This window comes from Erinaceus europaeus, chromosome 8 (assembly GCF_950295315.1).
Source record: "Erinaceus europaeus chromosome 8, mEriEur2.1, whole genome shotgun sequence".
Taxonomy (NCBI): Eukaryota; Metazoa; Chordata; class Mammalia; order Eulipotyphla; family Erinaceidae; genus Erinaceus; species Erinaceus europaeus.
In genome coordinates this window covers 121,720,094-121,742,736 of record NC_080169.1, presented here as the reverse complement: position 1 = coordinate 121,742,736, position 22,643 = coordinate 121,720,094, and the positions used below count along the sequence as shown (strand labels likewise).

The following is a 22,643-nucleotide window of genomic DNA, read 5'->3' as shown; positions in this document are numbered from 1 at the left end:
GGAACGGATCAACTACTGAAACAATAAATTTAAATCAGTATTAAATAACTAAGAGAGAGAGAAGGAGGGAGAAAGAGAGAGAGGAAGGAAGGAAGGAAGGAAGGAAGGAAGGAAGGAAGGGAGGGAGGGAGGGAGGGAGGGAGGGAGCAATAAATAGTTCAGTGGTTACCAGGGGGTGGGTGGGGAGAGAGAATAGGTCACACATAGGGTATTTTTAGAGCAGTTATTTAGGCTATTCTGGAAACTAGCCTCATGACATATGTGTTTATTATGTATCCACCCCAAATGTCAACCCCCAATGTGACCTAAGGACTTTGGTTAATAACACTGTGCCCAGCTTGGCTCCCTCACTAGACTAATGAAAAATATTAACAAGCAGTGGAACCAGAGGGATGGGCAAGTGTGGGGAGCAGACCCTGTGCACTCTGCACCTCCCTGCCCCCCCCCTTGCTAAGGACACTCTGAGTCATGGGCTTGTTGTCACAGAAACGCAGTTACAGCTCTCCACCATCCCCTCCGCTTTTGGGTCCCCAAACCGTCTGTTTACCCTAGACTTTCTTTCTTTCTTTTTCCCTGCGTTTAAAACTGTTCTTGACAATAAATTCTTAAGCCAGGGAGATAGCTCACCTGGGGAGTGACCTGCTTTACCAAGCACAGAACCAGGGCTCAAGCCCAGCCCCCACTGGTCTGGGGAAGTTTCAGCACTGTGGTTCTTTCTCTCTCCCTCTCCCTCTCCCTCTCCCTCTCCCTCTCCCTCTCCCTCTCCCTCTCCCTCTCCCTCTCCTTCTCCTTCTCCCTCTCTCTGAAAAAAAGTTGACCTGGAGCCAGTGAAGCCTTGGGGATAACAACAAAAACAACAACACAAAAGTTTTAAGAATGAAAAAAATGTGAAAAGTCCCTCCACTTCAGCTCCCTGGAGTTTGCTCTGTTTGGAAATTCCATGAAAATTTGTCCCGTTATCCAAAGCAGGACAGAGACAGACAGGGACAGGGACAGAGACAGAGACACCCAGCACAAACATTGCACCTTAAAGCTCTCTGTGGCCTCTGATAGCTACTTTCCACATTCTGTTTTTTTAAAGTTTAAATCACATTTATTTTATATTGTCATACAAAAGGGCCTCTTTTTTTAAAATTATCAAACACAGAAAAGAATAAAAGAGTCACTAGGGGGGAATTTTTGTTTGTTTTTTCCCCTCCATTGTTTATTTGTGATTAATAGTGTTTACAAGGTTGTAAGGTGACAGGGTCTAGTTACACACCCCACCCCACGCCAGAGCTCTGTGTCCCCACCCCTCCCACCTCCAAAGATCACCACCAGACTTCTTATAAGTCTTAGAAACAATTTACTTACTTCTTCTTTTTTTTTTTTTTGCAAGTTCCTGTGTATTAGCTCTCTAGATTCCATGAGTGAAACCATCCAGTAGCTGTCTTTCATCTCTTTACTATTTTGCTAAGCACTGTGACCTCCGGTTCCCTCCATTTTGTCCCAAACAACACACTGTCATATTTTTGATGGCAGAGTAGAATTCCATGGACTATATATCCCAGAACTTCTTTGGCCAGCTCTCTGTTTATGGACATTTAGGCTGCTTCTACTCTTTTTGACTCTTGTGAATCATGTAGCCATGAACATAGGGGTGCATGTGTCCCTTTCTCTCTTTTTTTGTTTTGCCTCCAGGGTTATTGCTGGGGCTCAGTGCCTGCACCATGAATCCACTGCTCCTGGAGGCCATTTTCCCACCTATTGTTGCCCTTGTTGTTGTAGCCTTGTTGTGGTCATTATTGTTATTGTTGATGTCATCCTTGTTGGATAGATAGGACAGAGAGAAATGTAGGACAGAGAGCGGGAGAGACAGACAGACACCTGCAGACCTGCTTCACTGACTGTGACGAGACTAGCCTGCAGGTGGGGATCCTTATGCTGGTCCTTGTGCCATGTGCGCCACGTGCACTTAACCCGCTGCGCTACCGCCCAACCCCCTCGTGTGTTCCTTCTCATTAGTGTTTGGAGTGTTAATAAGGGTTTTTTTAAAATCTTTTTATTTATAAAAAGGAAACATTGACAAAACCATAGGATAAGAGGGCTACAACCACACACACTTCCCACCACCAGAACTCCGTATCCCATCCCCTCCCCTGACAGCTTTCCTGTTCTTTATCCCTCTGGGAATATGGACCCAGGGGCACTGTGGGATGCAGAAGGTGGAAGGTCTGGCTTCTGTAATTGCTTCCCCGCTGAACATGGATCCATACTCCCAGCCTGTCTCTCTCTTTCCCTAGTGGGGCAGGGCTCTGGGGAATTGGAGCTCCAGGTGGGGTCGTCTGCCCAGGAAATATTTTTTTATCTGACATATCACCTATTGACATTTTATTAGTGATTTAATATTGATTTACAAAATTACGAGATAACAGGGGTGTAATTCCCACCTTTCCCACCATCAGAGTTCTGACCATGTTCCCCCTCCCCCTCCTTTTTGCTTGTGGGGTTTTCACTACCCACACCATGCTGATGTTCCGACTGATTCTTATGTTTTGCTGCTACAAATGTGGCTGCAGTGACAGATGTCTCTGTACGTGACTCTGGCAAGGGCTGGATCTCAGTTTGGCTGAACACCCAAATATCTTGCAAAGACAGACACAGCAACAGTTACTTTTATTTATTTATTTATTTCCTTCTGAAGACAGACGCAGCAATAGTTGCTTGCTTTTGCCTCTCAAAGCATTCCCTGCATCTGTGAGTATCTGTAGCCCTGTCTCGCCCTAACGAGCGAGCCTGTGCCCTGTCTAGCAGGACTGAGGCGGTGGAGCATTGACCGGCTGGCTGACACTGCCTCATTTGTTTCTCCCAGCCAGGCTTTCCCCACAGGGCAGGGGCACAGCTGTGAGCATCACTCAGCATTTCAGTGCAGATGTGGTGAGTGTGTGAGTGTGTGTTGAGAGAGAGAGAGAGAGAGAGACAGTGGGCCTAATGAGCTTCTCTTTGCCAAGACTCACTGGTTACCTCATGGAAGAGGTTTGTTTTGTTTTGGTTTTTCCTCAGATGTGATGTGCTGTTAACTCCGAGGTTTTCTTGAAACAAACAGAAAGATAACCAAGCATTCAATCATCAGTGACAACATGAAGGAGGAGGAAGAGGAGGAAGAGGAGGGAGAGGAGAGACTGCGTGGATCAGGGAGACAGCATAGCAGTTTATGCAACAGACGCTAATGCCTGAGGCACGTGAAGTCCCAGGCTCAACCCCCTGCACCACCATCAACCAGAGCTCAACAGTGCTCCAGTGTCTTTGCCTCTTCCTCTCTCCCCCTCTCCCTTGCTTTCTCCTTCTCTCTCTCTCTCTCTCTCTCTCTCTCTCTCTCATCTCTATTTATTTATTGGATAGAAACAGCCAGAAATTGAAAGGAGGCAGGGGGAGGATGGAGAGGGAGAAAGAGAGACACGTGCAGTCCTGTTTCACCACTTTGAGACTTTCCCTTTGCAGGTGGGGACCGGGGGCTTGAACCCGGGTCCATGCGCACTGTGCGTTCAGTCAGGTGCACCACCACCTGGTCCACTTTCTCCTTCTCCCTCATTAAAATGAATAAACAAATGGGGACAGGTGGCATAATGGTTCTGCAAAGAGGCTCTCCTGCCTGAGGCTCTGAGGCCCCACAGCAGCACCATCAGCCAGAGCTGAGCAGGGCTCTAGTAGTGACGTTGATCCCCGCACCCTAGAGCACATGAATGTCATGCATGAGACCCCAGAGGCCCCAGGTTCAATCCTCAGCACTGCTCACTTACCAGAGCTGAGCAGAGTTCTGCTCTCTGTCTCCAGCTCTCTCAGAAAAATATACACATAAAGAAATAGATAGGGCGGGGGAGAAAGCACAATGGTTATGCAAAAAAAAAAAAAAAAAAACCTCTTATGCCTGAGGCTCCAAGGTCTCAGGTTCAGTCCTCAGCACCACCATCAGCCAGAGCTGAGCAGTGCTTTGGTGAAGAAAGAGGAAGAGGAGGAGGAGAGGAGGAAGAGGGGAAGGAGAACCATAAAAAAGAAATATTTTTTTAAAGATTCTTTTATTATTTTTTTTTATTCCCTTTTGTTGCCCCTATTGTTTTATTGTTGTAGTTATTGTTATTGTTGGATAGGAGAGAGAGAAATGGAGAGAGGAGGGGAAGACAGAGAGGGGGAGAGAAAGACAGACACCTGCAGACCTGCTTCACCACCTGTGAAGCGACTCGCCTGCAGGTGGGGAGCCGGGGGCTCGAACCGGGATCCTTAGGCTAGTCCTTGCGCTTTGCGCCACCTGCGCTTAACCCGCTGTGCTACCAACTGACTCCCAAAAGAAATCTTTAAATAGGATTTCAAATGATTTCACTCACGTGGAATATGAATCAACAAAACAAATGCAACAGAAATAGCTATTGGACCCCGAGGGGAGAAAAGGTGGTTACCAGAGAGGGAAGGGGCTGGGGGGAATGGAGGCTTCATCTTGCTGGAGTGACAGCAGTGCACTTTGGGGGTCGGGCGCTTAGGGTCACACAGGTCACGGTCTGGGACTGCACTCCCCGAATCTTACAGTATTGTCAACCAATAGTCAATTGAATGTTTTTTGATGTAAAAAAATTCAAAATAAACTTTAAATAATAGTAATCAATAATTATGACTTTGATGTGTTTTTTGCGTGTGGATTAATATCTAAGACTCTTTTTAAAAAAATGTATGCTAGAATGTTGTGTATGTCCAGTGGCCACTCAGTGACAAACACCCCCAGGCCGACTGCCTTATTCTCTTAGTTCAGAGAGAAAATTGAGGGACAGAGGGAGAGACAGAGAGAACAAATACTACTCTTCCAGCATCCATGGGGTTCCCCAGTCTTTCTTTCTATCTTTTTTATATATTTATTTATTTTCCCTTTTGTTGCCCTTGTTGTTTTTTGTTGTTGTTGTAGTTATTATTGTTGTTGTTATTGATGTTGTCGTTGTTAGGACAGAGAGAAATGGAGAGAGGAGGGGAAGACAGAGAGGGGGAGAGAAAGACAGACACCTGCAGACCTGCTTCACCACTTGTGAAGTGTTCTCCCTGCAGGTGGGGACCGGGGGCTCGAACCCAGGTCCTTGTGCGTATCCTTGCACTTAGTACTATGTAGCCCTCGCCCCCCCCCCCACGTGTCATCCAGCCGCCTGGGAGGTCAGGGCAGTGGCAGTGCTAAGTGAACTGACTGCAGGGACGACAAGGAGAATGCCAGTGTGCCCAGCGCTGTTTGGAATCTCCACAGATGACTTAAGGATCCTTTAGAAACAGGTGTGCTTTTGCTTCAGAGTCAAGACGGTTCTTCTAAGAAAAAAAAAATTAGCTTTGTCGGTGTGGTGGCAGGTTTGGCAACCTGACTTAGTTACTTGGAAGGAATGCTTAAGTGAGTTTGGAAAGACTATTATTAGTGTGAACTTCCATTTCCTTTTCTTTTTCTTATTTATTTATTTATTTTTACCAGAGCATTATTCAGTTCTGGCTTGTGGTAGTGCAAGGGATTGAACCTGGGACTTTGAAGCCTCAGGCGTAATAGTCTCTTTGCAGAACCACTGCGCTGTCTAATCTAGTTTGCAAGTGTGCTGCCCCAGCGTGGCATGAGCCTTCATTCAACACTTGAGCTTAGTGCTCAGCGCGCACGCGCACACACACACAAACACACACACACTATCACACACACAAGGACTTGGGTTCAAACCCCTGGGGTTTTGAACCCTTATGGGGGTGGGGAAGCAGGGCTACAGGTGTCTGTTTCTCCCCCTATCTCCTCCTCCCCTCACAATCTCTCTATCCCCTCAAATAAGAAAAAGGAGGAAGGGGTGGGGAGGGGGAGGGAAAGGGCATCCATCAAGAGTGGGGGGTTCATCATGCAGGCATCATGTCCCAGCCAAAACCCTCCTGACAACTGAAAAAAAAATCAATGGGAGTCAGGCAGTAGCGCAGCAGGTTAAGTGCATGTGGCACAAAGCACAAGGACCTGGCCTAAGGATCCCGGTTCAAGCCCCCGGCTCCCCACCTGCAGGGTTGTTGCTTCACAAGCAGTGAAGCAGGTCTGCAGGTGTCTTTCTCTCCCCCTGTCTTCCCTTCCTCTCTGTCCTATCCAACAATGAAGACATCAATAACAACAACAATAATAATTACAACAATAAAAAAGGCAAAAAAGGGGAAATGAATAAATCTTAAAAAATAATTTTAATATATATGTTTTTTTTTATTTGATAAAGTCAGAGAGAAATCGAGAGGGAGAAAGGAGAGGAGAAGAGAGAGACCTGTAGCCCTACTTCACTGCCTGTGAAGCCCCTCCCCCACAACCCTGCAGGCGGAGACCAGGGCCTTGAACCCGGGTACTTGTGCCCTGGAATGTATGCGCTTAACCGGTTCTGCCACCACCCTGCCTGATAATATTTTTTTAATAAAAAACAATACCAGAGCTCAGGAACATACACGGGGTGACCCCAACACACCCCGCTTACCTGGGGTGCCTCCCAGCCCTCCCCCACCCCCCATTATGTTACCTAAGTCCAGGTCAGTCCTGTTTCTTGTCACACCACATGCAGGTGTTAAACTGATGCTTCAACGAGCCCCCACCCGTGTCCCCCACAGCATGGAGCCCTGCCCTGAGCGCCCACACCCCACGAGAACCCCCCCAGCGTGGCCACTGAGGGTAGGGGGGGGCGTTACTCAGCCAGGACTTTTGCCGGTCACAGAGGTGAGTCACCTTGGGAACTGCCTTCCTGCCAAGTGACCTTAGGACACTGGGACCCAGTGACCCCCCCCCCCAGTGTCTTCCAGTTGGGGGAGGGCTGCACAGAGGGGGGGAGGATTTTCCCCTGACTGGGTGCAGCCCTGGCTCTGGGTAGAGGAGGCCTGGCCTGGACCGTCCAGTGGGGTGCTGCTGGGAGGAGGGATGGAGATGGCTCCCCAGGTCAAGGCCAGGGTCCCAGCCTTAGAATTGTGTGTGGTGGGAGGGGGGCCGGGCTGGGCTGGGCTGGGCTGTGGCAGGGAGGAGGGACCGGCAGGGCTGGGGAGGAGCCTGGGGCTCACAGGGAGGGGGCAGGGGTGGGAGGAGAGGGGGGCCAACCCGCAGGGGGTGTGAGGGCAGGAAGCCACTGACAGCTGGGCCAAGAGACAGAGCTGGGAGAGCAGACCAAGGAAGGAGGTAGGAGGGGAGCCTGGTGCAGAAGTGGGGTGGGTGGGGGCCACAGGGGAAGGAGTCTCGAACCATCCGGGAGCCCATGGCTTATGGTGGGGGGCTGCCCACGGCGGGACCTCAGCCTCCACGTGTGACCTTCTGCTCCCAGAACCTGGGAGCAAGCAGCTATGAGGCGGGTCTGACAGCTCTGGAGACCCCAGTGGGGACTGGGGAGGGGTCGGGAGAGAGTGGGGCTCAGTGGTGGTGGTCTTGGTGGATGACCAAAAATTAAGAGGCTAGGGAGTGAGAAGAGGGAGGTGGGGGGGGGGGGGAACGAGGCCAGAGGAGTCTCTGAAGGGCCCTGGCTTGGAGTCTGAGGAGTCTCTGACGGCAGGTGGTGACACCAGGCCTGAAATGGTTAAGCTTGGTGGGGCCCCACCCACTCTGGACCCCTTCCATGTGTTTATGCCCCCCCCAAGATTCAGAATATTGTCTGCCCTGCCCCTCTCCTGCTGCCCCCAGGAAGGCAGCTTGCTCAAGAGGGGCGCTGGACACAGAGACGGAAAACTGAGGACACTAGGAACAGCTGACTGGAGGCTGAAGGGGGGAGCAGAGAGAGGGGCTCCGAGATCCCCTGAGGGGAGATGGGGGAGGACAGGAGTGGGCACACGGCTGCCCCCCACCCCTGAGCAGAAGGGCTCACTCACTCAGCACAAGTCCAAAATGGAGCACCAAAGCTGGGGGTGGGGCACAGAGAGGAGGGGGGGGGGTCCCAGGGTCAGCTGGGCAGAAGACCTCTCCTCCTCTTCGTCCTCGTCCTCCTCCCAGGTTCCTGGCCCCAGGGGCTGAGGCTTCCTGCTCCCTGCAGGTAACAAGGTGAAGCCATGTGGTGGCTGGTCCCTCTGGCCCTGTGGCTGGCCTGGACCGGCCGGGGCAGCAGTGTGGACCTCTCAGAGGCTCAGAGCCGGGGCCTGCAGGTGGCCTTGGACGAGTTCCACAAGCATCCGCCTGTGCAGTGGGCCTTCCAGGTGACCAGCATGGACATCGCCTCGGATGTGGTCAGTGGCACCGGCCCCGGGGCAGGGCTGATATGGGGGGGGGGAGTGTCAGGAGCCCAGCATGTTTCCAGGAGGTCAACGGGTGGTCAGTGAAGCCGGGAAAGCCCCCCCTCCACCGCCCCCAGCCCCTAGCCTCCGGGAGGCTTCCCGGAGGAGGCGGCCTCACATCCCAGAATGGCTGGTGCTGCTCAGCTGGCCGCCTACCTGGGTATCTTCCAGCCCTTCCCCTCAGGGACTTTTGTGAGGCTGGAATTTAAGCTCCAGCAGACCAGCTGCCGCAAGAAGGACTGGAAGACGGTGGAGTGTGGCCTCAAGCGGAATGGGGTGAGTGCAGGCTCTTGGGGTCTCTACCCAGCTGGTGCATGCATCATGGGCGTGTGTGAGTGTGCATGTGTGTGAGCATGTGTGAGCATGTGTGTGAGAGCCGTGTGTGAGCATGTGTGTGTCAGTATGTGTGTGAGTGTGTCAGCATGTGTGAGCATGTGTGTGCGCATGTGTGAGCATGTATGAGTGTGTGTGAGCATGCACATGTGTTTGTGGGTCTGTCCTCCTGAGTTCCCACCTCAGGCTGCAGGTCACTGTGACCACAAGCCCCAGAATGGGGGTCATCTCCCCTCCACCCCCCACCAGCGCTTGGGGATTTCCCAGGATCCTCTGAGGCTTCCGGTGGAGCCAGCCCAGGGGGCGCCAAGGCCAGCCGGCCTGCATGGCCTCTCCCCTCATCCCAGGGCCAGCGGGGGGATCTGTCTCCCCGCAGACAGCCCCAGCCCCAGCTTGCACCCTGGTGGTGCCACAGCCCCCACCCAACCCTGGATCCCCCTCCCCAGAGAAAGAGGTACTGCCTGGCCTGCATCAAACTAGACTTCGAGGGGAAGGTCCTGGGCCGGATGGTCCACTGCCCCATCCAGACGCAGGCCCCATGGGTAAGAGTGTGCAGGGAGGGCCTGGGTGGGGGCTCAGGGGCACGAAACAGGCCTTTTGTGGGGGAGGGCTATTACTGAGGACAAAAATGGGTGGAGCTGGATGGTGGTGTCTCTCTTTATCTCTGGGGAACAGAGACACAAAGACTGGGCTGGGGAAGCAGTTCTGTGGTACCATTCCTCTGGGAAGCCCTGGTTTGGGCCAGGGCACCTCACAAAGATGAATGAATGGGGTCAGGTGGGGCTGCGCCTGGTCGAGTGCACAGGTCACCATGCACAAGGGTTCAAGTCCCTGCTCCCCACCTACAGGGCTGGGGGATGTTTCAAAAGTGCTGAAGCAGGTCTGCAGGTGTCTGTCTCTCTCCCTTTCTCCTCTCAACTTCGCTCTGTTCTATCAAATAAAATAAGTCAGTGGGGCGGGTAGGGAATGGCCCCTGAGAGTGGTGGTGGGTTCACATGCTGGCACCAAGCCCCCAGTGATAACCTTGGTGACAATTTAAAAGAAGGAGAAGGATGCATGAATGAACAGTGGTGGGCAGGAAGGGGGTGGAGGAAGAGGCATGGAGCTGGGGGTACTGGAGGGAGAGATGAGGTAAGCAGGTGAGGACTAGGGGAGGAGGGCCCTGCTCCTGGGCAGGCACTGGTTCCTAGGTGAGCACTGCTTTCAGGTGCACTCTATTCCTGGGAGGGCACAGCCCTGGGCCTGGGCCTGGGCCTGGGCCTGGGCCAGAGACCTGGGGTGTGGAGGAGGGTGGGCACTGGTTTCTTGGTGGACATTGCCTTCTGGGTGCATACTGCTCCTGGGTGGGCACTGCCCTTGTGCGGGCACTATTCTGGGGTGGGCACTTCCCCATGTGGCTGGGCATCGCCCCTGGCACTGACCCGCTGGCCTGGCAGGAGCCGGAGCGGCACATGGAGGCTCGCTGCAGCAAGGTGGAGCAGGCAGGCGAGGACCCCAGCGGCCTGCCTGGACGCTTCGCTTTCTCCAGGGGCCTGGCCGGCAGCTGAGCCCACAGGTAGGTGTGGGGTCTGGAGACAGGGGACAGTGGGCGGCAGGGACAACCCCGAGGTGGGGCTTGGGGCGGGACAGGGGTCCCAAAACAAGCCCCTCACACCAGAGCCTGTCTCCCTTTCACTCTAGGATCCGCTCTCTCTGTGGACAGCTGTGGCCACCTTCCTCCCCACAACCCCCCACTACTGGGACCAATAAACCATGTCCCACCCCCATGCTGCCTCTGTTCTGCTCACTGGTGCAGGGGTGCACAGGGGGAGGCCCAGCGCCCCGAACGGTCTTCCGTGGGAGACACGAAGCCCAAGGGGGTGCCGGGCACAGCCTGGGGGACATGGGGACTTGGGTGTGTGCCCCCACCCCAGGAGAGCAGGGACAGGCGGCCATGGAGGGACAAGCCAGGATGGGAATGAACAGGCATTTAATGGGGGCTCCTGCAGGCGTGGGACACAAACTGGGGCCCGGGGGTGAGGTCACAGCAGATGGCAAACGGCCCTGGGCCACCACCACCTACTACATGCTGCCCATGTTCGGGGTGGAGGCCTTTCTCAGCGCTGGTCAATCGAGCGGCCAGAGGCACAGCTGCCCGCCGGTCTTCAGAAGGTACCAGGGGCGGCAGGGGCAAGGGCGGGGCCGAGGGCACGCTGAGCCCGGGCCAGGCTGTCCCCTGCCCGCAGGTCCAGCTCCCGGCACTCCCGCAGCGAGTCCTGGAACTGGCGACAGGCCTCGTCCAGGATGGAGCCTGTGCGGGACTCAGGCCCGGCCGGCTCCCAGTAGCCAGACGGCACCCAGGGCCGGGCAGGGGGGGGCAGGGTGGGGGTGGCGTGGGGCTCCGGGGGTCCGTCCAGGTCCCGGCACAGCTGGTCCAGGTCGCCCCCGCGGATGCCCACCCGCTGGCCGTCCAGCGCCCTGAGCCGGGGCAGCAGGCCCAGCACGGCCGCACGGTAGTCGGGGCCGGCGCACAGCGGGTTGCTGAGCCGGGCCAGGGGGTCCCGCAGCCGCAGCTGCTCCAGGGCCTGCAGGCCGCTCAGGCACTGCAGCTGCCGGGGGCTGGCCAGCAGGTTGCCCGCCGCGTTGAGGCTCTGCAGGCGCTCGCAGGCGGCCAGTGGCTCCAGGCTGGCCAGCCGGTTGCCGGCCACGTTGAGCACCGCGAGCTGGCGCAGGCCGGCCAGGGGGCCCAGGTGGGTGAGCTTGTTGCCGGACACGTCCAGCCACTCCAGGCCCAGGCACTCGCCCAGGCAGCCCAGGTCCGCCAGCCCCAGGCCCCGAAGCTTGAGCAGCAGGATGGAGTCCAGCGCGAACTCCCCAGAGCGCGCCTTCAGCAGCTGGGGGGTCAACCGCGCCCCCACCGGCTGGCCGGGCTCCATGGATGCTCCTGGGGTCCGGCGGGTCCCTGAGCAGACAAAAGCCAGCAGGCCTCTGAGGACATGGGCCCCAAAGCAGGGGCGCACCGCCCACCCACCCAGCTGTGCCCCCCTCCCTCCCCTGTGGAGGGACAGCACAGGGGTCATGAGACACCCCTGAGAGCAGAGACACTTTGTGGGGGGTTCTCTGGGCCCTGAGATGAGCCGCACCCCTGGGTGGGGAGAATGTCACCACGGTGTCACCACAGCTGCTCAGAAGAGGTTTGGGGTGGGGACACACAGGACAGCCCCAGCTGGGACGGTGCCAGGTGTGAGCCCCCAGCCCAAGCTTCCCGGAGAGTTTATTTGTAAGGCTTGTGCACTGCATGGCATTGTTCAGACAAAACAGCAGGTGGTTATACATCACTGCAAGGACTGGAGCTGGGGGGTGGCGCACCTGGTTGAGCACACATGTTACAATGTTCAAGGACCAGGGTTTAAGCCCCTGGCCCCCACCTGCAGGGGGAAAACTTCACGAGTGGTGAAGCAGAGCTACAGGTGTCTCTCTGTCTCTCTCCCTATCTCCCCCTTCCCTCTCAATTTCTGGCTGCCTATATCCAATTAATAAATAAAGATAACAATTTTTTTTTTTTTTAAAAAAAGCAAATTCTCCAAAGACAAAGATCAGAATACATTTCTAAGGAAGAAAACATCAGGGTAAGGGTGCTTGAAACTCATTGTCCAAACATCACAATGTCAGGTACATTCTTTTGATGCTGTAAGATCCTGAGTTAATTCCCGTTAACCCAGGCACAATCTCCAGGCCCTCAGAGCAGCAACCAGACACAGGGCAGTGCACCCTCTTCTGCCTGTGGGCAGGACTCTGAAATATCAGACTTTGCCTTAGAGCCGGGTTTTGTGATAATGGGGCCTGAAATACAGGCCTCATGGTGTTACGAGCCACAGGAATGCACCTTGCAGACAAATAACATAGTTAGCAAACACAGTTGTAGAGGTCACCATCAGTAGAACTTCCAGAAACAAGGATGGGGAAGCCTGACGTCAGAAATGCTCAGCACACCGTTTTCAGGGAGTCTGCACACGTGGAGTTGGGGCACAAGGTGCCCACAGGGAGGAATCTGGGTCAGGGAGCCAGTTTAAGAGGAGATGTGCTCATGGAGAGGCCTTCTGAGGACTCTGGGACCCCCAGCAACCTGTCCCTGAGCTGATTCTTCTCTATCGTCTCTGCACGGACCCTCCCTCACGACTTAAGAAAGGATTTGGAAACCGCGTACCTATTGTCTGTGCTCCCCTGTGAATTTTGCAGACCCGGGGGAGAGAGCTTAGCAGCCCTTCACGCATTACACCCCGCAGGCCCCGGGTCTGGAACCTGGGTGCCAATATGGAGGTCAGGAAATGAACGGGGAGCACGTGGGGGAACACAGACACAGCTGCACCCTGCCGGAACACATGCTCTCAGGGAAGTTTCAATACATGGGAAGAGGGGAATGGTAACTGGTGCAGGCGTGGTTGAGGCGGGGTGGGGGGCCTGGGGGTTCCTAAGAAGCTGCTGTGGGCATGGTTTCTCGCACTCTCTTGCTTTCTCCTCAAATTTGAGTTTACGTGTGAGGAATCTTCTTTATTTATTATTTTATTTATTTATTTATTAGATAGAGACAACCAGAAATTGAGAGGGAGGGGAATGATAGAGAGGGAAAGAGACCGAGAGACACCTGCAGCCCTGCGTCACCACTCGTGAAGCTTTCCCCCAGCAGGTGGGGACGGCGGACTCAAACCTGTGTTCTTGTGCACCGTAAGGTGTGCATTCAACCAGGTGCGCCACCACCCGGCCCCACGTGTGTGAGGTATCTATAGCCATGTGGGGAACAAACTCGGCCATCCTCCCCTCAAGCAAGGCCTGAGGACCATGGGCAAGGCCCAGGGCCAGGGAGCCCCCCTGCAGTGACAGGGCGCCAAACTGGACAGGGAGGGAGGTTGCCATTTCTTCCCACTTTCAAACTTATTCCGCAGGCAAATTCTCACCTGTTCCCCGCTCACTGTCCACTCTGGACCACCACTGATTTCTGGGGTTACTTCCTTTGAACCATTTAAATCTGACAGAGGACTGGTCAGTTCAGGCTTATGGTGGAGCAAGGGGTTAAACCTGAGACTTAACAGGCACAAAAGCCTTTTGTAGAACCGCGATGCTGTCTCCCACCCTATTTTTATTTTATTTTTAATTAATTATTGGGTAGGGACAGAAACTGAAGAGACAGCGAGGAAAAGAGACGCCTGCAGTCCTGCTTCAGCACTTGTGAAGCTTCCCCCCAACTGCAGATGGGGACCAGGGACGAGAACCCACGTCCTTGTGCACTGTAATGTGAGCACTCAACCAGATGCGCCACCACCTGGCCCCATTTTTTCTTTTATTTTTTTCTTTCCCTATTTTTTTATTTTCTTAAAGGTCTCTGAACTCAGGCTGGGGAGACAGCATTTGAGTTTGCAAGAAGACTCTCCTGCCTGAAGCTCCTCAGCCCCAGGCCCAATCCCCAGCACCACCATCAGCCATAGGTGAGCGGGCTCTGGTCTCTCTGTATCCTTCTCTTTCATTGATTAATAAATAAAATATTTAAAATATCTTGAAAAGAAAAAAAAAAAAAAAGACTGACTTGTTTGGATGAGAGGAGAGACCAGAGCATTGTTCAGCTCTGACAATCTAGTGGTACCAGGGGTCGAACCTGGGGCCTAGGGCTTGCAAGGCAGTACTGAACCATTGGGATCTCTCCCAGGTCCCAAGCTATTTCATTGGTTTATTTGTTTATTTATTTATTTTATTTTATTTTTCTTGCCTCCAGGGTTATTGCTGGGGCTCAGTGCCTGCACTACGAATCCACTGCTCCTGGAGGCTATTTTTCCCATTTTGTTGCCCTTGTTGTTGTGCTTGTTATAGTTGTTATTGTTGTTATAGCTGTTGTTGTTGTTGGATAGGACAGAGAGAAATGGAGAGAGGAGAGGAAGACAGAGAGAAGGAGAGAAAGACAGACACCTGCAGACCTACTTCACGGCTTGCGAAGCGACCTCCTGCAGGTGGGGAGCCGGGGGCTTGAACTGGGATCCTACGCCGGCCCTTATGCTTTGCGCCATGTGCGCTTAACCTGCTGCGCTACCGCCCTGACTCCCTCATTGGTTTATTTCTGAGCTGGGGTTTCACCCAGGCACAATCCACTGCCCCAGCAGGCGTTTCTCCCAAGTTCAGACACACAGAGGAAAAGCCTTCCCCTGGTGCCAGGGGCTCACACCCGGGCCCTCGAGAGTGGTAAGGTGTGCACTCTGCCAGACACACTATCTCCCAGCCCTCCCCCCGCCCCCAGTTTATATTCAAACAACAGATTCCCAGCATCGTGACTTCCCCAGGCCCTCCCGGGAGAGCCGCAGCGTGGGTGCGTGAGAGCACGTGGCACCTGGGCACCGGGCCGCCCCACCGCGCCCTGACTGTTTATAAACACCAGCGGCAAACTGCAAACGCTCTTTGGACCCCGTGACCTGGCTGGCCGCCTCTGTTGGAAGCCGGGGGAGGGGTGGGGTGACCGGCGGGCGCCCCACTTTCACTTTCGGTGGAAGGCAGAGGGGAGCCCCAGGGAGGGTGGGGCCGCCCTGCCAGTCCCCGTGCCCATCCCCTTCCCCCACCCAAGAATCTAGCTCTTTGTGGGTGCCATCAGAGAGTAGCAGCCACCACCTGAGATGGGCCTGAGTGAGGTTCCAGCTGCAAAACCAGTAGAGAGTCCACAGAGGGCAGTGTGTATGGGTGTGTGTATGGGTGTGTGTGTATATGAGTGTGTGAATGGGTTTGTATGTGTGTGTATGGGTGTATGTGTGTGTTTATGAGTGTGTATATGGGTTTGTGTGTGTGTGTGTGTATATGAGTGTGTGAATGGGTTTGTGTGTGTGTGTGTATATGAGTGTGTGAATGGGTTTGTGTGTGTGTGTGTATGAGTATATGTATGTGTGTATGAGTGTGTATATGGGTTTGTGTGTGTGTATATGAGTGTGTGTGTGTGTGTGTGTGAATGGGTTTGTGTGTGTGTGTATGGGTTTGTATGTGGGTGTATGGGTGTGTGTGTATGAGTGTGTATATAGGATTGTGTGTGTGTATGAGTGTGTGTGTATGAGTGTGTGTGTGTGGGTTTGTGTGTGTGTATGGGTGTGTGTGTGGGTGTGTGTATGGGTGTGTGTGTGTATGGGTGTGTGTGTGTATATGGGTGTGTGTGTGTGTATGGGTTTGTGTGTGGGTGTGTGTATGGGTGTGTGTGTATGAGTGTGTATATGGGTGTGTGTGTATGTATGGGTTTGTGTGTATGAGTGTGTGTGTGTATATGGGTTTGTGTGTGTGTATAAGTGTGTGTATGGGTGTGTGTGTGTGTGTATGGGTTTGTGTGTATGAGTGTGTGTGTGTGTATATGGGTTTGTGTGTGTGTGTATAAGTGTGTGTGTGTATGGGTGTGTGTGTGTGTATGGGTTTGTGTGTATGAGTGTGTGTGTGTGTGTGTGTGTGTATATGGGTTTGTGTGTGTGTGTGTATAAGTGTATGTGTGTATGGGTGTGTGTGTGTATGGGTGTGTGTGTGTGTATGAGTGTGTGTGTGTATGAGTGTGTGTTTATGAGTGTGTGTGTGTGTACGTGTTTAGCCAAGGAGCGGGGGCAGCCGGCCCCAGAAAGGCAGGGGAGGGGCTCTGTTGTCACTGTGCTGTAGGCAGTCTGTGCCCAGGCCCAGTGCAGGCTGGAGAAGGCCAGGAGAGGGGTGCCAGCAGTCCTGCTCTGAGGGTTCAAGGTCTGGGCTGGGAAAACAAGAAGGGAGAGCATGAGCTCACTGCCAGGAGCAGGTGGGCGGGCAGCCAGCGGGCAGCATGGGGGCCAAGGCTGTGGGAGGCCAGGACCACCCTTCCCGCAGCTGACACGGCCCCTGAGCCTTACATAACCAGCAACGGGACTCCCCACCCCACCCCACCAGAGCAGACAGCTGGGGCTCATTCCAGCTGCTCCTCCCACGTCCCCCAGGCACTGAGCCGGGGCCCAGGACCTCCTCCCCTGGGTCTCTCTCTGCTCGTTTCCCAGCTCCGCTGTAGGCGGTTCTCTCTCATTCCTTCCTTCTTTCCAGACGGGAACGGAGACATCTCCCATATTCTTCTGGCCAAGGGCATGTTGTGTGTGTGTGTGTGGGGGGGGGAGAGATACACAGTCACCCTGTGAGAGCCCAGGCCCCTGCTGGGGGAGGGGTGCAGATGGGACAGGGCAGTCATGCAGCTCGAAAAAGGACACACACACACACACACACACACACACACACTGCTGGTTGCAACGTGGACTCTCCCAGCCTCTGTGGAGGACAGCAGGCGGGGCCAGGGAGCTAGCACAGAGGCAGCATTCAGGCCTTGCGAGCAAGAGGGCCCAGGTTGAATCCCCAGCACCACTGGGGACATCAAGGTTCTCTGGCTGAAAACGAAAACAGGGCCGAGTGGAGTGCACATATCACCATGTGCAAGGACCCAGGTCCAAGCCCCTGGTCCCACTGGCAGGGGGAAAGTCTTGCAAGTTTAGGTAAAGCAGAGCTGCAGGGGTCTCTCTTTTGTCTGTCTCCCTCTCCCTACCCTCTCAATTTCTATCTTTTTAAAAATTTGTTATTGGATAGAGACAGAGAAATTGAGAGAGAAGGGGGAGATAGAGAGGAAGAGAGACAGAGAGACACCTGCAGACCTGCTTCACCGCCTATGTAGCAACTCCCCTGCAGGTGGAGAGCCGGGGGCTCGAACCAGGCTCCTTACACTGGTCCTTGTGCTTTGTGCCACCTGCGCTTAATCTGCTGTGCTACCGCCTGACTCCCTCAATTTCTATCTTTATGCAAAAAATAATTTTAAAAAAAGTGGTCACTGGGGGAGGCAGAGTCATACTGTTGACACCAAGCCTCGGTCATAACTCCAGTGGCAATAAAGTAACTTCTTTTAAAAAATCTGTATGTTGGGGGCCAGGCAGTGGCACACCTGGTTAAGTGTACATGTTACTATGCACAAGGACTGAGGTTCGAGCCCCCGGCTCCCCACCTGCAGATGGACACGTCACAAGTGGTGAAGCAGGTCTGCAGGTGTCTCTCTCTCTCTCACCCTATCTCCCCCTGCTCGATCTCTCTCTCTCTCCTTTTTCCCTCTTCAATACAAGTAGAGGGAAAAGAAAAAGGAAAAATAGCCACTGGGGTGGGGGGAGCAGGCAGTGGCACATCTAGTTAAGGGCACACACAACAATGCCACGCACAAGGACCCGGGTTCAAGCCCCTGGTCCCCACATGCAGGGGAAAAGCTTTGTGAGTGGTGAAACAGGCCTGCAGGTGCCTCTCTCTCTGTCGCCCCCTCCCATCTCAATGTCTGCCTCTACCCAGTAGTAAATAAAGAAGACAAAATAAAAATAATTAACCAGGACGCCTCTGTCCACTGCAGCACGATTCGCAATGGGCAAAGTCTGCACACGGCCCAAGCGTCCGAGGAAAAACGAGTGGGCAGAGGTGTGGTCTAGACGCGGAAAGGAGAAGCCTTGCCATCAGCCACAGCCAGCTCATAGCCGGAGGGGCCCAGGCTCAGTGCGACATGCCAGAAGAGAGACAGACAGACAGACAGCAGGTGTCCCTCGCTGCCTGAGGGACCTCAGAGGCAAAGCCAGACCCTTGATGACCTAAGCGGTAGGGCACTTCGTGGGGGTGGGGGAGGGCAGTGAATGATGGTGGGGGGTGTGGTCGGGGTGAGGAGGGACGTCTCCGGACGCCTCCATCTCTCAGTGACATGTGAAATGAAAGGTCGGCGTGAACATGCCTCCTGGGGGCAGCTCACGGGGCTGGGGGGTTGGCAGGGGCAAAGGGGCGCCCTGGACCGGTGCTGGGGTGCAGCCCACGCCTGCCCCACCTGGCCTACAGGTCAGGAGCCTGCACGTGAGACACAGTCTGCCGGCGACGGAGGTGGAGAAAGGTGAAGTGGGGGGTGGTGATGGAGGGAGGGGAAGCCCGGAGCTGGGGACAGGCCAGGGCAGCTGTCTGGAGGCCAGCCCGGAGCTCAGAGTGTGCTGCTCCACTGATCTCTCTCCCTCTCTCTCTCTCTCTGGGGCGTGTTTAATGAGCCGCAGCTGTGGCATATGCCTCAGGGTCCACAGAACACAGCATAGCGAGTGGCGTTGAGGTCTGGGCGGCAGACAGCAGCCATCAGAGTGCTGTGTCTCTGCCTCCTGCTTCTTCCTTATGTCACGGCCGGCAAGGGCGGCCACAGTGAACCGGACAGACCAGCGGGACCTGGGACAGGCCTCCGGGCTCAGCCCCAGAATTGGGCCAAGCGTAGGGGGTCGTCAGGGACCAGGCCCACGTCCACCTGCTCTGAGCCACCTCCCTGGTGACCAGCAACCAACCAAGGGGCAGGGTCTTGAGTCTGGGGGGGGGGGGTGGCTGTGAGGTGCTGCCCCAAACACTCCTGCTCTCCCTTCTCCCTACACAGTCCCCCCCCCAAGTTCTAGGGGCCTGGGGCCGCCAGCCAGGCTCTCGGCGCTGAAGGAACTCCTGGCAGCCGCTCTCAGTGGGGCTCAGGAACATCCTTCGCTCCGGGAGGGAGCCTGTTCTTTCCAGACGGCCAAGGAGCAAGGCCCGCAACCCCAGAGCCTGGGAGGGACGAAGCGGCTAGGAACATGTGTTCTTTCTTCCCTCTGTTGTCTCTTCTTCCTTCCTTTCTTTCTTTGGTCATTTTATTGGGACCCTGAGACCAAAGTACAGTTTCTCGTCTGCCGTGAGCAGGTGTCTGCAGAACATTCTCGCCCTACTTGGGTCCTCTTCCTCCACCCCCCTTCCCCAGAGGCCTCTGCTTTGGTGCAATACGCCACACCCAGCCCAAGTTCCGCACTGTTTTTCCCTTCCTGCCCCACGCACGAGATCATCTGGCATTCATCCTCCTTTCTGGCTCATTTCGCTCCACATGATTCCCACAAGCTCCATCCAAGACAGTCCTTCTGAGGCTTTTTCTTTTTCTTCCCTTTTTTCCACTGTACACAGAAAGGAAGTCCAAGGCTTCCAGACAAACTATATATTTTTTTTTTTTTTCTGAGAATGGGCCCCCCACCTCCTTCACTGGGGAGCGGAGGGTCTCTGTCTGCAACCCCAAGCCCGGGGGATTCCAAAGTGCTGGCTGGGTTCGGTCCTGGGGTCCACATCTACCTCCCAGCCCACCTGAGGGGACGGCGAGGCAGGGATGGAGGAGCTGAGCAAGCGGCTCCCTGGCTCAGTGCTCTGTCCTGCGTGGAGACCAGTGGCCCCCAAACCCTACAGGAGTGTTCGGAACCATCATCACACCTGGGGAAGGAGGGGCCAGAGAGTCCAGTGGGTAGGGTGCTGCCACTGGCCCTGGAATGGCATGGGAGATGTCTGGGTGAGGAGGGAGCCGGGTGCTGAGGTCTCTCCCCTTTTTCTCGCTCTCAGAATGAAAGAAAAGGTGGCCCCCGAGCAGTAAGATCAGGCGTGTGCAAGGTCCCAACTCCCTCCCTCTCTCTCTCTTTCACTCACACACACACATCACTACACTTTGCATTATGCCAAAGTGACATCAGATGAGACCGGGATGCCCAGGGGACGGTGCCGCTACGGAGCACAGGACTCAGGCTCCAGGCCGCTGCCTGCCGCTGTCAGAGGGCTGCTCTCGTGTAAGGAAATCAACCGTTTTATTTACTGGGGATCAGCGGTCTGCAGGAAACGCAGTTTCTGGTCCCTGTGCAACATTTTCTCAGTGTTCTGCACGACACCCCCGCCCAACAGCACCAGGACCCGAAAGCCGCTCCCCCACCCCCGCCCCCAACCCCCCCCCAGGGTCCTTTGTTCTGATGCAAGACACTAAGCCCAGTCCAAGTCCAACCTTTTTTTTTTTTTAAAGAAGATGTTTTGACCAATTCAGAGGGACCCGTGTTCAATACAGCCCTGTGCTCACAGCTGTATTGCTCACAACAGCCAAAGAATGGAAGCAGCTCAGATGCCCATCAGCCGATGACTGGAGACAGAAATTATTGGCTCTGTACTCCCTGGAGTACTACTCTGCCATCAAAAAAGATGACCTTGTGTCCTCTGGGACCAAGTGGATGGAACTGGAAGTGGTGACGCTCAGCGAAATGAAATCTCAAGCAACAGAAGACGACTGCTGGGTGGTTTCACTCATGTGGAATCTAGAGAACTGATACACGGGAACTTGCAAAAAGGAAGGATGGATGGATGGATGGATGGATGGAAGGATGGAAGGAGAGAAAGAGGAAGTGCCTTGTGACCCAGCAATCCCACTCTTGGGCATTTCTCCAGTGGACAGACACTGATTACAAGGGACGTGGGCAGCCCTGTGCTCACAGCTGCATTGCTCACAACAGCCAAACAGTGGCAGCAGCCTAGATGCCCATCAGCCGATGACTGGAGACTGCAGTTAGGGGCTCTGTACTCCGTGGAGTACTACTCTGCCATCAAAAAGATGAGACCGTGTCCTTTGGGACAAAAAAAAAAAATGGATGGACCTGGGGGTGACGCAGCTTAGAAAAAATAAGAAAGGAAAGACACACAATTCAGGTGGTGGGTGTGGTGTGGGACTAGGCCCTGTCACCTTACGCTCTTGTAAGCCACTCTTAGTAACAAATAAAAATAAATAAAAACAAAATGAATTAACGAGGCAAAGTTTTTTTTTTTTTTTTAACATAAGCTGTTGGGGCAAAGTTGAAAAACAAGATCAGAAAAGAAAACACAAGTAAAACCTGAAATGGAATTGGCGTATCGCACCAAAGTAAAAGACTCTGGGGGGGGGGGGGGGGGGGAGAATCCAGGTCCCTGAAGGATGATGAATGACATAGTGGGGGTTGTATTGTTAAATGGGAAACTGGGGAACGTTCTGCATGTACAAACTATTGTATTTACTGTTGAATGTAAAACATTAATTCCCCAATAAAGAAATAAATTTTAAAAAATTAAATTAAATTTTAAAAAGCTGTTTGGGGGGAAGCGGGGCGGTGGCGCACCCGGTTGAGCACACAAGGACCGGGGTTCGAGTCCCCGCTGCCCAGCCGGCAGGTGCCCTGAAGCAGGTCTGCAGGTGTCTCTCCCCCCATCTCAACTTCTCTCTGTCCTACTCAATACAAGAAAAGAAAAACATCTTTACAATAATTTTTTTAAAAAAAAAATCTTTAAAAATCAATGTTTGGATTTTTAAAGCCACCCAGCCCGCGAGGACGCGCCCCCGAGGCCGGTCTCGGCGGGGTCGGGGTCGCCCGGTCCAAACCGCAGGGGCGGCGTCTACGTCGCCGGGAGGGGGCGGCCCCGCACCGGGGTCCCCGCCCAGCAACGTTCCCGACAGCCTTTGCGGGGACAAGATGGACGCCACCCGGCGGTCAACGCGTCCCCCTCCCGCGGGGGCTCTAGGACAGGCCCCGGAAGGGGTGGTCTCCCACGAGGCGTCCCCGGGAGGATGGGGTGGCGACGCGGAGCCCGCCCGGCTTACCTAACGTCCGACTCGAGTGCGGCCGCCCCGCCGGGGAGAGCGCCCGAGGCCAGCTGAGTCTAGCGGCTCAGCTTCCGGGGCGCCCAAGGTCACTTCCGGGAGGGACCACCGGTCCCCCAATGCGCAGGCGCCAGTGGCCGCTGCCGGATGTCTTCGTTCCTCCAGCCAATGGCTGGTACGCAATGCGCACTCGGAGCGGGGAACCGGAAGCAGTGGTCGTCAGTGTCCCATCGACCGGAAGTCATTCTTAATTGGGCCTCGTGTGTTGTAGTTAGCGCCACTTTGGTTTTCCGACGTTGGAAAAAGCTCTTACACTTTCGCAGGTGGACAGTGACCTCACTTTCCGGCTAGCGAGTTCCCCAAATACTTTCTGTGCTCAGGCCCTGGACACTCGGGAGTGTGGCTGTCCAAATGGTCAGAGTTAGGTGTCCATGTTCAAACCCAGGTCATGATGACCACCGTCCAGATCAGGGACAGAGAGAGAGCCCTGTCTTGAAACTTTCGCATGTGTCATCCAGTTAAATCTTTGGAAGATCAGTGCTCATCAAAACTTGAGTGGCTGGGAGTCGGAGGTAGCACAGTGGAAGCGCACGTGGCGCAAATAACAAGGACCGGCATAAGGATCCTGGTTCGA

General features: G+C 54.6%; 2 protein-coding genes across 2 annotated transcripts; one reads left to right on the top strand and one right to left on the bottom strand.

Moving 5' to 3' along the window:
* Positions 1 to 7,958: 7,958 nt before the first annotated feature.
* On the top strand, positions 7,959 to 10,346 carry RARRES2 (retinoic acid receptor responder 2). The gene is made up of 5 exons (XM_016193748.2): positions 7,959 to 8,199; positions 8,419 to 8,523; positions 9,027 to 9,122; positions 10,017 to 10,135; positions 10,261 to 10,346. The coding sequence occupies exons 1-4, from the start codon at positions 8,026 to 8,028 to the stop codon at positions 10,125 to 10,127; spliced, it is 486 nt and encodes a 161-aa protein (XP_016049234.1). The 5' UTR covers positions 7,959 to 8,025; the 3' UTR covers positions 10,128 to 10,135; positions 10,261 to 10,346.
* A 186-nt stretch (positions 10,347 to 10,532) lies between these two features.
* Positions 10,533 to 22,121, bottom strand: LRRC61 (leucine rich repeat containing 61). The gene is made up of 2 exons (XM_007535816.3): positions 22,010 to 22,121; positions 10,533 to 11,521 (listed from the first exon to the last, which is right to left on the bottom strand). Exon 2 carries the CDS (start codon positions 11,493 to 11,495, stop codon positions 10,725 to 10,727), a length of 771 nt encoding a protein of 256 aa, XP_007535878.1. The 5' UTR covers positions 11,496 to 11,521; positions 22,010 to 22,121; the 3' UTR covers positions 10,533 to 10,724.
* Positions 22,122 to 22,643: the final 522 nt, after the last annotated feature.